This window comes from Poecilia formosa, unplaced genomic scaffold (genome assembly GCF_000485575.1).
Source record: "Poecilia formosa unplaced genomic scaffold, Poecilia_formosa-5.1.2 Scaffold639, whole genome shotgun sequence".
NCBI classification, from domain to species: Eukaryota; Metazoa; Chordata; class Actinopteri; order Cyprinodontiformes; family Poeciliidae; genus Poecilia; species Poecilia formosa.
In genome coordinates this window covers 146,993-161,072 of record NW_006800578.1, presented here as the reverse complement: position 1 = coordinate 161,072, position 14,080 = coordinate 146,993, and the positions used below count along the sequence as shown (strand labels likewise).

Here is a 14,080-nt window from a genome sequence, read left to right as displayed (position 1 = left end):
AATGGACTTTCGTGGTGTTCACTAGCTAACGTTACCGTAGCATTAGAGCAGAGGCAGCTTGTTCACATCGTCTGACATGTTTTCCGTCTCATACGGTTGATCCCGACAGCAGCCATTTTGTATGTATTTCTTTTGCACATTGGAGAAGAGTGTCCATATATTTTCTTTTTGCGGGTCTGGAAGCCATGGTTCATCCATGATTTACGCTGCGCTTGACTACCAAGATGGCGCGGATCACTTCCTGCTCGGACAAGTGGGAATAAGTAGCTCAGCTGCTCTTAAATCCTTTTTCAGCCGGTTGAGATTATCAGCGTCAGGTTTTGGTTTGATAAGCGTCACAGTGGATCTCTGTCTGTCTCTCTCTCTCTCTTTCTCTCTCTGTCTGTTTCTCCCCCCTCCCCCCGGTTTGAACAAAGATCACGCTCCACTTCCTCCCTGTTACCTTTTGACCCCTGGAGGCGCTGCGCTCCAGTGGGATGACGTCTGCCTGAACCAACCGGGCAGCAGAGCAGCTCCTGACTGTTTGACTCTCTGGCTCCCAGTGACTCTGCTGCAGTGACTCACTCTGCGGGGCCTCTGGAGGCGGTGATGGAGGCCAGGGGCCGACATGCCACTAACATGAGTTTGTGAGCAGGTGGCTCCGGGTTTGCAGCTGAGCTAACAACCAGGCTGTACTCATGTGGTTCTGGTTTCATGTCCTCCTCTGCCTTGTGACTGATGAGACTAATCAGGTGGATGTAAACACTTCCCCGGGATCGGAGCGCTGTGATGGATTTGGCACCGGTTCCCATTCGGCTGTGGAAGTTTCAGGAAGTAGATGATTTAAAAACTTTTCAGGGCGTCAATAGATTTTCAGCCTTGGCTTTCGAAGCGCTGAATCTGGAATCGTTTTCTGATGAAAATGTGTCAGAAAATGTTTTTTTTCAATCTTCCCTTTTTCCTGAGGCGAGAAAGTGGAAAGTGTTCATTTGAACCTGAAACACAAAGTTAATCAGCTCATCTTTCATTGATTGATTGGTTTGGATCTTATTTGTTTATTGATTGGTTTCTATTGGGTTTTATTTGGCCTTCAGGATGAAGAGCATCATCTTCCTCCTCTCCTGCTTCCTGTAACGCTGCGGTCAGGTTCAGGCTTCTGACTGAGCGGGGTGTGAATACTTTCTGGCTGACTTGCTGCTCTGCCGCACATATCAGCTGTCTGTGCAAACCACAAATTTACATACGGCAGGCAGGGTGATGAAAAGAAAAACCGAGTGAACCCCAAGTGGTGACGAAAGGAGCTGCAGCTGGAGATCCACAGAAAAAATCCAAAAATCATGTTTGATTATCAAAATTATGACTTTGAATCTCATAATTTAGTTTTAATCTCATAATCTGGATTACCCCAAATTGCTTCTCTCTCTCTCTCTGCTGCAGTGAGAAACAATCCTAACATGAGAACTTCATCCTGATTTGTTTTGTTTTTATGTATTTATATTAACAGTGGAAGCAGAAACTGTTTCTGGTTTGTTGTGAAGTGAAATGAAAGCAGCAGCAAAACGTTTCAGAGGAAGAGGTTAGGAAACCGCTCTGCATCATCATCACCACCATCATCATCATCATCATCATCATCATCATCATCATCTCAGAGCAGTTAAACCTTCACTTCACAGAAAGACAAAACCTCGTTTCCTGCTTCTTCCTCATTTCACGTCGTCTTACAAACCGCAGTAGATTCTTCAGAAACCTGAGAAGGTTTCATCTCAACTGGATCTGGAGAAACGAAACGAAAAGAGTCAAATCCAGAGTCAAATCCAGAGTCAAATCCAGAGTCAAATCCAGAATGTGATGTTTAGTTTCTGACTTTAGGTTTTTGTGTTTCTGCAGGTCAGTGCCTGACGTCAGAGTTCTTCAGCTCAGACCTGGGGGTTTGTGTTCCCTGCACTTCCTGCAAGCAGTACCCCAAAACCCCGTCCTGCAACACATGTGAGTGTCTGCGCCTGCGTCTGCGTCTGCGTCTGCTGAATATTCTAGAATACTGTAGAATATTTAACTTCTGCTCATAAAAATCACTTAAGGCTCCTTTAATCACAACATTTTAGATATTAAAACAATATTTTTCACTGTTTTTGTTTTTATGGAACCCCATTTCTGCCATAAAAGAAAAAATAAAAGCTGTGCTGAATGTCAACATTATAACTGTGAAGCTCAAAAATATGATCTTAAATCTCAAAATTAACTTTGTATCCCAAAAGTTTGACTTTTAATCTAATAATTTTGAGCTTGTATCTGAAAATTACATTTTAACCTCAGAATTATGACTGAATGTTAAGATCATAACTTTATATCTGCAAATTATGACTTTTGATCTCATAATTATGAGATTGAAAGTTGATATTATGGCTTCCTGTTGGGCTTTTATTTTTCTTTCATGGCAGTAAGGGCCTTCCGTAGGAAGTGTTTATATGTATAGAAGAGACCAGGTGAGAGCCGCTGCTCTTCCTCCTCTTCCTCGGCGTCACCTCTCCGTCCCGCTGCAGGTAAGCCTCTGGAGGAGACGCCACACGTCTGGAAGCTGGCCGCCATCACCAGCTTCTCGGTCCTCGGCGTGGTTCTGATCGGCGCCGCTCTGATCATCGGAGTCATGATGCATCGACGCAAATCACACAAACGACCTCTGAGAGGTAGAACCCGATTTTAAAAACTTTTCTCCTCCAACTTGATGTGGGAAACTTTGAATCTCAGAAATATGAAACTGAATCTCAACGTTTTTTCACTCATGATCTCTGTGAGGTAAAACTGGGTTTTTAAAACATTTCTTCTCCATCTTGACGTGAATCTGAGACGACAGAGCCGTGACCTTTGACCTTGAAACGTTTTTAAATGAACATGAACAGGGTGTGAAAACTTCCTGCAGTTATCGGTTATAATATTGCGATGATTTGAGCTCAGAGTTTATTTTCTGATTTCTACAGAACCCATCGAAGAGACGGCGGGGCCACTTTACCAAGCTTAAACAGCCAAATAGGTATTATTATTATTATTATTATTATTATTACTGTTTGCACCGTTTTACACTGTAATCTCTTTACACTGATGCTACGGACAGTTCAGTGGTTTGTGACTCAGAACTTTAATCTTAATCTGACTCCAGGATGAATTTCAACATCTAATGCAGAGCAAATCTGTTTTACACAAATACCATGTAAAATAATCTGTTTTATATTTGTCATAAAATGTCACTTTACGCCTGAACTGTTTGGCACAAAGGGCTGAGACGATAAACTAACGATCATGTGTCTGTTTGAACCTGTTTTTAAGATGTTTTTTAATCGGCGGGTTCTCTTGCGCAGCCTCATCCCACTCTGGAATCAGATGTGACCGAACCACGGAGCCTGAGGAACCTCTGGACGACGAGCCGCATCCCGAACCTCGGGGCTGCGGCTCCGGCTGCAGACGGACCGATCTTTATTTATTGGACTGTTGGTGAGGAGATGAGCTCAGTTCTGAACGGGTCCGGCAGACAGCAGGCGACCCGCTGAGCCTCTGCTCACCTTGTAGGAATAGTAACAACGTTATACGCACTAGTTTGGTATCCTGTCCAGGAAATGTCTGTCTTTATTTTGCATTAACTGAGACTCCAACCTGGAGGCCCTTGGTGGGTTTCCAGACGTTTGATTCCGTTAAGACTTCGACTCGTGTTCTGGTGTGAACTCCGGTGACGTGGCAATGCGATGCGATGCGATGCGATACGGCCTCTAACTGCACACGTGAAGAAGACATACTGTTCGGCACATTAAGGCCATTTGAATGTAGCGAGCTTTAGGAGAAACGTCCCCAGTACGCACCGGCTGGACTGTCCTCATGCACTCTGGGCCAGGCTTGCAAAGGGCTGACAGGCAGTAGCCCAGAGCGCCACGTTTAGGGGGCACCCCCCAAAAAGTTTTTTTTTTTTTACCTCATATTAAACGCAGGCGCTCATTTTGCATGTGGAGTTTTTTAAATATTGTTTTTTTTTTAATAGTTTGAGCAACACTCAAATATTAAGATGATGAAGTTGCATCTTTTTGGACCAACATGGCGCCCCCTGCCAGATGTTTTTACCCAACCAACCAGCAGTTTGTACCTGCTAATTTGTCAGTGTTTGTTAGAGTCCCCCAGTGGCATTTAAAGGGCCGGTGTTAAAAATATCCTGCTGTATCTTTCCATCATGTTACGTTTTCCCACGGAATGTTGTTTAAATTCTTTCGTGCATGTTTGTGAAATCCTTCAATCACCATGGCAACCATTCAGCTGTTAAAACACCTGGGTGGACCTAGCCCCGCCTCCTCCCACTCGGCTCCTTCAGACTAGCCAGCAGCAATTAGCAAACACGTCTTATAGGAGCTGCTGCTCAGAGCAACGCTGGTAAAAATGTTGTTAAAGGGGAGCCATGTTGGGATGACTTCCTGGAGGCGGAGCTTCAGAAAGAGCAGGAGCTTCTTAAAGAGACAGAGGCCCAATTTCAAGGCGTTAAATCAGGAAGTCCAATTTCTTTTAATACCATTTTTATACCAACAGGAGTTAGTTATTTACTTACTAACTTGATGATGCTACGAAATAGCACTATGTGGCAAGGAAATGCATAACCCTCCTTTAAATTCCTTTTAAGACATTCACAGAAACTTTCATTAAGAGAGAAATAAATAAAATTACATCCAAACTAATTATACTATTTTTGAGTTATTTTCATGGAGCAAAATAATCCCTGACATTCCTTAGGGGGCGCTGTATTTTGTAATTTACACCTGTAACAGATTTGTTTTTTTTTATTATTTAAATTTTTAGGGGGTTTGGGCTCCAAACCGGTCTCCAGCCCAGGGGCCCCTATTCCTCTAAATCCGGCCCTGTTTTCACTGTTACTGCATCTCCAGAGACCAACAGACTGTTTGTTAATGACTTTTTGGCTCGTTCCAGCGCTGTTGTTCTGTTTTTACTGTTCCTGACTGTCAGAAGAGGCTGCTCACATCCGCGTCTTGGCGCTTGCAGGACAGGATGCGTGAAACACTAGACACTCACTCCAAACTGCTAACATGTGGGAATGCTGCGAGGAATGCGCTGCGGAGCGGGAAATAACCTACAGTGTTTTAGTTGGAGCTCCTCCTCGCGACCTGGACGCTCTTCCCACATGTTTCTGTGCCTTTACGGCTAAAAGCAGCAAAATAAACGTGTCAGAATGGATTTATTCACTTCTATAATAGATTTTCTATCGGATTGTAACAGACGTGGTTTTTAAGAACTGTTGAGCTAATTTCAAGGTAGTTTTTAACTGCATTGAGGAATCACTTCACAAATAGTTTTTTTATTTTTTTTAGAAGATGTGTATATTATTTATTTTTTTAAACGTCTCGCAGCGCAGCAACACACCGACTGTGAGGAGAGAAGCGCATTTCAAAGGGACTCCAGTGAAGGTTTTTAGTGAAATGCTGCAGAGCGATAACTAACACTTTGCTTTTCTTCTCCTGCTCCGTTTCTTCCTTACATGCACTGGCTTCTCTTACTTCCATCCTTTGTGTAGCAAATATATTTTCACAATAAAACTGACAACTCTGTGGATGTTTGTTGTGTTTTTATTCAGGAATATTTAAACTTTTGTGCTGTTTTCTTGGATTTTTGGACTGTTGGAGGAAACGGCATGAGGCACAAACCTCAGGCAGGGATTCGAACCCAGAACCTTCCTGCTGTGCAGAATGACGTTTCATTTGTTCATATTTAATATTTTAGCATAAATTCAGTTTCTGTGAACATGGGTGGTTCTAGATGGGGCCCAGCAGGGGGCCAGAGCCCCTCTGCTACAGAGATAATACTAGATTCATTTCTTATGACACATTCTGGCAAAGAAACTGTTGCTAATTGGTTCCTTGAACTAATTAATTTTTTTATCCTCTATGTTTTACTTTAACAATAAAATAAAAATGAAGCTTCATTTTGAGATCTGAGTTTTATCTGTTAGATCTGGAGCCACAAGAGGCTCTTTGTCTCACGTCATTTATTAAACAATCATAAATACGAGAAAAACTTGAATAATTATAATCATAGTATGATAGAAACTTTATTCATCCCTTTGGGATTTACCCTCAGGGAAACTGTAGTTCAGTCTCCCACAGAGCACCAATACACCAAATCCTTAAACAATTTTTATTATTTTTTAACATTTAGCCTGATTCTATAGTTCCTCTATTTCTATTGTACTCCTGTTGGCCAGTGAGGAGCTGAAGAGTTGATGAGGTTGAAGCACTGATCATTCAGTAAATGTTGCTTTTATTAGATATCATTTCATTTTTCTCCCACTGAAGAAACATTAAATGAGGTCCGAACAACATTTTCATCAGAATTTACAACCTGCATATAGTATAATAATAATAATAGATAGTCATAATGTCCCAACCCAACGCCCAGTCCGGTCCGGACTTCCTGTCCCCAGGACACATTTATATAAACAGGAAGTCGCATCATGAACCAAAGAGTCTGAGTGTCTGTTTCCAACGGCAACAGGTTTCTGAGGTATTCCATACATGAGGTCAGAGGTCATCAGTCACATATAAAGGCAACAAATATAAAAAAAACTGAATTAAAACAGTTTAAGAACATTTTTGGTTGAGATCAAGTCAAAAAATGTTTAAAACATGAAGAAAAAACAAGAAAACAAAGAAGAGCTGAAACTTTCCCCAATCTTATTTAAAGTTAAAATAAAAGGAGCTCATGCTGGGAAAGGGTTAACCCTAACCCTAAACAAGGTTATGCTCCCATAATGCATCAGGATTCAGCTAAAAAACACGTCTGAAATGGCACGAGTGACGAAATAAATCATTCAGGTTTTCACCGATACCTTTACATCTCTGGAAAAGACGACATAAAAAGCCTAAAGTGAAACTAAAGTTTAGTTTAAAGGAGAAAATGGATCAATTCTCCTGATCCTCTTTAAAATAAACGTCTGACTAATAATCCATTAGTTTCTGTTTCCCTGGGGAATAATTATGACGTAACACAGAGACGACGTATGGATGAGGAGCCATGTTTCTTCTGGCTCTGTGCAGGAAGAGAACTGCAGCTAAAAATGGCAACTCAGTCTCCATGGCAACCATTAGTCGATGTATACCTGCTGCCAGTATCAATACGAGAAGTTTATTACAGATTATCACATTTCCTAAGGATTTTTATGCATCTTCACCAGAGATCAGGTTGATCCTTCAGAGGCCGCCATCCTCATCCTCATCTTCATCCTCTGACTGATGTTTTAAAGGCTACATGATGTTTATACAGCAGTCAGAAACCTTTCTAGTAAAATACAGACATAATACATCCATTTAGGCAGAAAGTACGACGGCGAATCAGAGACACTGCAGATGGAAGAAAGGAGCAATTTCACACCAAAAAGTCAAACATTTTCAACTTAATCTAAGGAAAAACTTGAACATTTCTCAGTTCCAAAACTCAAGAACTTTTCTCTAAATTAGTGATTTTTTTTCTTGCAAATTTCTGAGAAGTTTTCTCATCGTTTTTCACTCTGCAGCGACCCTGATCCGCCGTTTTAAAACGGTTATTGATCTCAGCAGAACTGGTTGACATTCTGGCTCCGGATCTCATCCAAACCCAGGAGGTTTAGTGGCTCTGAATGTCGTTACTGACAGATAAACAGAGTTTATAGTTTTATTTTGGTCCATCAGGATATGAAAACGCTGCTGAGTCAGTCCCACTGATCTGGATTCACGCTGAATAAAGACAGAGTTCTGTTACCTGCTAACCGGACCTTCCAGAACCAGAACATCTCTGAACACCAGGGAGCTCTTTCTGAGGAAATACTGCTTTACAATTACTGATAATAACAGGATAAAAATCATGGACATAAAGACGCCTCATGCAGCGGGTCGGCCCGTTGCGGCGATGCGTCACAGCGTCCGCCATGTTGGATGTGGAAACCTGCCGTACACAATGAAATGGACCGAACTTTCCAAAGAATCATTCCCAAAAAAATTCTGAGTTTTAAAAGTTGAAAATTCTCAACTTTTGAAACTCAGAATTTTCCTAATTTTTTCTAGAAAATTTCTAAGACTTATCTAAAAATGTTTAGTTCTTTTCTCACAAATTTTCGACTTTTGAAAGTCAGAAATTTTAAAGTTTTTTTATAGAAAATTTTAGAAATTAATCCAAAAAATTTCAGAAGTTCTTTTCCCTCCACAAATGTTCTTGAATTTTGTTCTAGAAAATGTCTGAGTTATTTTTCTGAAATTAAGATTAATCTCAAAATTTCTCAGTGTTTTGGCAGAAATGTACTTTTTTTTGTATCATAAATACGTTTCCAATGATTCTATTCTTACCTGTGAACGGTCATATCACTAGATCTGGTCTGTAATGCAAATCGTCAGCCATCTTGTTCTACCGCTCCATGTGCCACATCCAAGATGGCGGCGGTGAGGTATGACGTATTTATGTCTGCAGTAATCCTCATCCTGACATCATGTGTTGCAGCATGACGTCACAGGAAGGCCTCCAGGTCCAGGAAAGCGCCGGCGCTGCTCGGCTGCGCGGCGCTCTGGTGCAGCTTCTGATGGTGCCTCAGGTTGGAGTTGCTGGAAAAGGTTTTCCCGCAGCGCTGGCAGCCGAACGGCTTCTCCTTGGTGTGGATGCGGCGGTGGCAGACGAGCTGCGTGGAGACGCGGAACGCCTTGCCGCAGGTCAGGCACTGGTATCGCCGGGGCTCGGTGTGAATGCGGCGGTGGTTCTTCAGCGCCATCAGGTTGGAGAACTCCTTGCGGCAGACGGAGCAGGAGAAGCGGCCCGTCTTGTGGCTGTTCTTGTGGTTGAGTAGCGATCCGGCGTGGCGGTAGGCGCGGCCGCAGTGCTCGCACACGTGGCTCTTGTCCTCGCTCTGAGGGTCTCTGTGGGTAACGCTGCCCTCTACGGCGCGGCGCTCTGACCCGGCGGCGGCCGGCTTCCTGGCGTGAGCCGCCATGTGGCTCTGCAGGTGAGCCGCCAGGCAGAAGGTTTTGCCGCATTCGGAGCAGCATTGGCGGCGGATCTGGGCGTGCAGCTGCAGGCTGATGGCGTTGGGAAACGTCTGCAGGCAGAAGCTGCACTGGTGCAGCGCTGCAGCGTGGGACTTCTTGTGGTTGAGCAGCGATCCGGCGTGGCGGTACGAGCGCCCACACAGGTCACACCTGCACCACAAACAGTCAGACTGGAACAAACAGAAAATCTCCAATCTCCAATTTTAATCCATTTTATTTAGAGCTGCTGTGTGTAACTTTTATAAGAAATATGTTGTTTTTACATATTGGTTGAAATCGTCACCATGTGTCTGTAAAGCTCTCAGATCTGGGTGGTAACTGGTCACATTCACTTGAGTCATTTTTTTGAACTAATGTACTTTCAGGAGGATTACTAAGCTGTACTTTTTACTTTTACCTGAGTAATTTTATTATGAAGTACTTATTCTCTTACTTGAGTAAAATTTCTAGATTTTCTACCCACTGAATGAAAACCTGTTTTAACCACCAGACTCAAACACACAGCTGCAGTTTCTGTTAAAGTTTCATCAGTTTTTAATTGAAAAACTGATTTGGAACATTTTTCTTTTGCCTATTTTGTTATTTTTTGTTACGTTTATAAATTATTATCATTTTTGTCCTTAAAATTAAAAAAATTCCACTTAACTTTATATTTTAATCCATAAGATTCAGTCATTTTAAATATTAAATGATTGATAATTTGATCAGTTCCTCAGAACTTGAGTAACTTTTTACCAAATACTTTTTTACTGTTAAGTAAAAACATGTTAAAGTTATTTTATTCATAGTTAATAAAATAACTAATAACTAATAACTAATGTCAGGTTTTGGTGCTTTAGATACTTTCATTTCTACGGTTTTCACAGTTTTTATGTTTGTGTTGAAAAATGGATAAATATCTCATAAACTCACCTGAAGCATTTCTGTTCTGTCTCTTCCTGGACTCCAGGGGGCGCTGTGACCTCCTGACCCCTGAGGCATCGCTGCCTCTTCAGCCCGGTCTGACCCTGGAAGTTCAGCGCCGGTCCGTGGAGCCGCTGGTGGTTCTGCAGGACGCTGGCGCGGCGGAAGGCCTTTCCGCACGCCGTGCACACATACTTCCTGTTCCTGTGGATGCGGGCGTGGCCGCGCAGCGCCGCGCGGTTGGTGAAGCGCTTGGCGCAGATGGTGCAGCTGAACTCGCCCGTCTGATGCGTCCTCTTGTGGTTGAGCAGCGAGCCGGCGTGCCGGTAGCTGCGGGGGCAAAGGTCGCACCTGAACGGCCGCTCCTCTTCCTCGCAGGACGGCGCCGCCTGCTGGTCGAAGGACTTCCTGCACCTGAGGCCTGTCCGGCCTGCGGCAGCGTTCGGTCTGAGCGCAGCGCAGACATGCGCCTGCAGCTGCGCCGGGCCCCTGAAGCCTCTGCCGCAGCGCTGGCACAGGAGCCTCTTGGCCAGGTGAATCCTCAGGTGGTTGCTCAAGGCCAGCTGGTTGCAGTAAACATTGCTGCAGACGGAGCAGGAAAACTCGCCCGTCTGATGGGACTTCCTGTGGTTGGCCAGGCTCCCGGCGTGGCGGTACGTCCGGCCACATTGGTCGCAGGAGAACGGCCGCTTCTCGCCGTCCGGTGCTGCCGCCTGCCGCCATCTTCCCTCCGGCCGGACACCCTGGACCGGATCGCTCAGATCCTGGGTTCTGGCTCGGTTCTGTTTGTGTTTTCTCAGGTGGTTCAGCAGCTGCTTCTGGAGCTTGAAGGCTTTTCCACATTCTTGACAGGCAAACCTGTAAAAAAACCACAAAACATCACAGCTCATCACCACAAATCTCAACCTTACATTACAAAAACATTGAAAAGTTCATTATTTAAAGGTGCAGTGTCATTAAAATAGACTTTATGTTTCCATCATGCTGTAATGTTAGTGATTCTTTCATGCATGTCTGAGAAATCCTTTAATCTCCATGGTAACCATACAGCTGCAAAACGCCTGGTGTACCTAGTCCCGCCTCCGAGGCGCAGCTCCTCCCCCACTCAGCTCCGCTAGACTAGCCAGCAGCAATTAGCAAACAGCTGCTCAGCTCCTTATAGGAGCTGCTGCTCCTATACCCTTTAACGTCAAAACGTTAAAGGGTTAATAGAGGAGCCATGTTGGGACGACTTCCTGGAGGCGGAGCTTCAGGAAGAGCAGGAGCTTCTTAAAGAGACAGAGGCCCAAATTCAAGGCGTTCAATCAGGAAGTTAAATTTCTTTTAAGTCACATTGATATATGTATCATTTTCATAACAACTGACGTTAGCATAATCTATTGATTCTGCTATAAAACAGAACTACGTGGCTGGAAAAAACATAATACTGCCTCTTTAAGAAATTCAGTTTAAAAGGTGAAACTTATTTGTTTCATAAAACCAGAGGTGGGAACGGTTCTGCTAATGTGCTAATAGCAGCACATGAGCGCATTGCAAGAACAAAAATGTTTAGGCAGCTCTGAATGGTTGAAATATGTTTTTTAAAATATTTGTTAAAAATTATCATTATGTTGTGACAGTATAATACAAAATTGATCATTTGTTAAAGAAATGTATGTATATCAGTCAGTCAGAAGCAGCCAATCAGAGCCAGGAGGAGGGTCTAAGCTCTGTCAATCACTCCAATCCCTACTCCTAGCTCTTTGCTACACTACAGCTGGTTCACTGCAACATAGCATGCAACACAGCTACAAATGCTAAGGCTAGTTAGCATGACCACACATGACGGCAGATAAACAATTTTGTTGTTTTCCCATCTTTACACATTTATCATGTGTGATTGACAGCACTAAGACCCGCCTCCTGGCTCTGATTGGTTGTTTTTGTAGATTGAATTAGCAGCTCAGTGAGATCGATCTTTTCACAGATTATCTGTTTCTGATTATCTGACTATTTTAACAAATATGGAAAAAATATATTTTATAAAAATTACGTCCTGCAGCTTGAAATGAAAGCTCTATAGCATGCATCACTTTCTTATCTGATTGACTGTCAGAATAATCGATCGATGAATCAATACGTTGCAGATGCACCGACCTCTTGAGGTCAAAGTGTGACCTCTGGTGGTTCTTCAGCGCCAGCAGGTTGTAGAAGCGTTTCTGGCAGACAGAGCACCTGAACACGCCCGTTTTATGGGACTTCTTGTGGTTGAGCAGTGAGCCGGCATGGCGGTATGACCGCCCACACTGATCACACCGATGCTGGCGCTCCACGCCGCCGCCATTGCCAACGCCGCCGCCGCTGCCGGGCCTCAGCTCCTCCTCCTCGGTGACCTTAACTTCCTGCTCGGCTGCGCAGTCGTGGCTGCTGAGGTGGCTGTAGCTGATGCAGGAGACACCGCAGCTACTGCAGATCATCATCTCCCCTGACTCTGGTTGTGGGGGGTTGGCGCCCTGCGGAGCGCCGTCGGACCGGGTGTGGCCCCTCAGGTGGCTCCTGAGGGCCACCATGCTGCTGTAGCTGATCCCGCACACTGAGCACTGATAATCATCGTCCTCGTCGGGATCCTCGACTTCTCCGGCGGTGTTCCCATGGCAACCCTGCTCAAAGTAGTTGAACTCTGTTCTTTCCGGGCTTTGGGCATCCCTGGGGTCGAAGGTTAAGCTGCAGGGCCGGTCAGCAGGTGTGAGTTGGTGCAGCTGGATGCAGCTGTGGGATTTGACCCCGGCTACGTCTGCAAACGTTTCGCCGCAGTCCGCACACATGTGCGTCGCCATGGCAACCTGGGAGCAGAGACCCTGAGTGGAGAACGTTTCGCTGCCGGTGTGGTCGGCGGCCATGTTTTCCTGATCTGATCCAAACCCGGTCTGGTTCTGCTGGCTCAGAGACTCCGGGCAGATCCAGCTCTGCTCTGTGGGCGGCCGGGAAGATGGCCGCCGCGGCTGGGAAGATGGCCGCCACGGCTGGGAAGATGGCCGCCGCGGTCGGTGGAGGCGCAGGTGGCTCCTGAGGGCGGCCAGGTGGGGGTACTGCTTCCTGCACACGGCACAGCGGAACACACCCACCTGGTGGGAGCGCCGGTGGTTGATGAGGCTCCCGGAGTGACGGTAGCTCTTCCCACAGGTGTGACACCTGAAGGGTCTCTCATCCGGATCCGGAGGGGACGTTTCTTCTTCTACAGCGCTCCGTGATGCGCTCATTACCACAGCATCTGTACCATCCGGACCGTCAAACCCACTCAGATCAAAGTTCTGTAGAACCTCTGCAGCAGACGGACTGAAGCCGGACTCCGGCAGAGAAACATCCGGCTCAGGCGAAGACCTGTGCAGCCGGATATGCTCCTGGAATTCCCTGTTTCCAGGAAAAAACACCCGGCACAGGAGGCAGAAATTCTCCGAAGTTCCCTGTTTCTGGTTCTGGAACAGGTCCGGTTCTGACCCGGTAGCCGCGCTCTGATCCATCTCGCCTCGCGCCCTGTGGGTCCTCTGGTGGCTGTAGAGGGCGGCCATGTTGCCACACAGCTTAAAGCAGACGGTGCATTCAAACTCGCCCAGCTGGTGGCTCTTCTTGTGATTGGTCAGGCTGCGCTGGTGGATGTAGGACTTCCCACACTGGTCGCAGTGAAAGGGTCTCTTTGGCGCCACGCTGCAGCGCTCTGTCTGCGACGTGAGAATCGTAGCGATGTCTGCGTCCTCGTTATGTTCAGGCTGCTGGCTGCATTCGCTGCCCTGTGTGGATCTGCGGGGCAGATGAACCGTCTGGTGCGTCTGCAGCTGCGCCGCCAGACGAAAACATTTCCCACAGTCGGCACAGGAGTACTTTCTAAGCGAGGCGTGGCTGCGCAGGTGGTTCTTCATGGCCGAGGCGTTCCAGTTTTCTTTCCCACAGATGGAGCACAGGAACGAACCCACTTCATGAGTCCGTCTGTGATTGGTCAGGCTGCCGGCGTGTCTGTAGCCACGCCCACATTCATTGCATTTGAATTTGCGGTCGTCCTCTAGTGGATGATGAGCATCCATGCGCTGCAGCGGGCTGGACATGTTGGGACACCGTCTGCAGTGAGAAATCCCAGTCCTGTCTGTGACACCGCAGCCCAGGACGCAAGCGTCGCA

General features: G+C 45.7%; 1 protein-coding gene and 3 long non-coding RNA genes across 5 annotated transcripts in view; 2 read left to right on the top strand and 2 right to left on the bottom strand.

Annotated features, from left to right (window-relative positions):
* LOC107834478 (uncharacterized) overlaps positions 1-4,333 on the bottom strand; it is a 14,872-nt gene extending 10,539 nt beyond the window's left edge. The window contains exon 1 of the long non-coding RNA XR_001660268.1: positions 4,295-4,333. This is a non-coding gene — a long non-coding RNA (uncharacterized LOC107834478). The remainder of the gene's footprint in view (positions 1-4,294) is intronic.
* LOC107834479 (uncharacterized) overlaps positions 1-7,993 on the top strand; it is an 18,011-nt gene extending 10,018 nt beyond the window's left edge. The window contains exon 2 of the long non-coding RNA XR_001660269.1: positions 5,430-7,993. This is a non-coding gene — a long non-coding RNA (uncharacterized LOC107834479). The remainder of the gene's footprint in view (positions 1-5,429) is intronic.
* Positions 996-3,973, top strand: LOC107834477 (uncharacterized). 2 transcript variants are annotated; one of them, XR_001660267.1, is made up of 5 exons: positions 996-1,774; positions 1,810-1,965; positions 2,520-2,663; positions 2,955-3,007; positions 3,333-3,973. It is a non-coding gene; the product is annotated as an uncharacterized LOC107834477 (long non-coding RNA). The 2 variants fall into 2 exon arrangements; XR_001660266.1 differs by having other exon boundaries at positions 1,013-1,965.
* A 356-nt stretch (positions 7,994-8,349) lies between the features above and the next one.
* Positions 8,350-14,080, bottom strand: LOC103130493 (zinc finger protein 646; the record flags this gene model as incomplete). Its single annotated transcript, XM_007541894.2, has 3 exons — positions 8,350-9,176; positions 9,939-10,787; positions 12,066-14,080. Coding segments are annotated over 3 exons (3,546 nt in total), but the record flags the coding sequence as incomplete, so codon positions are not given.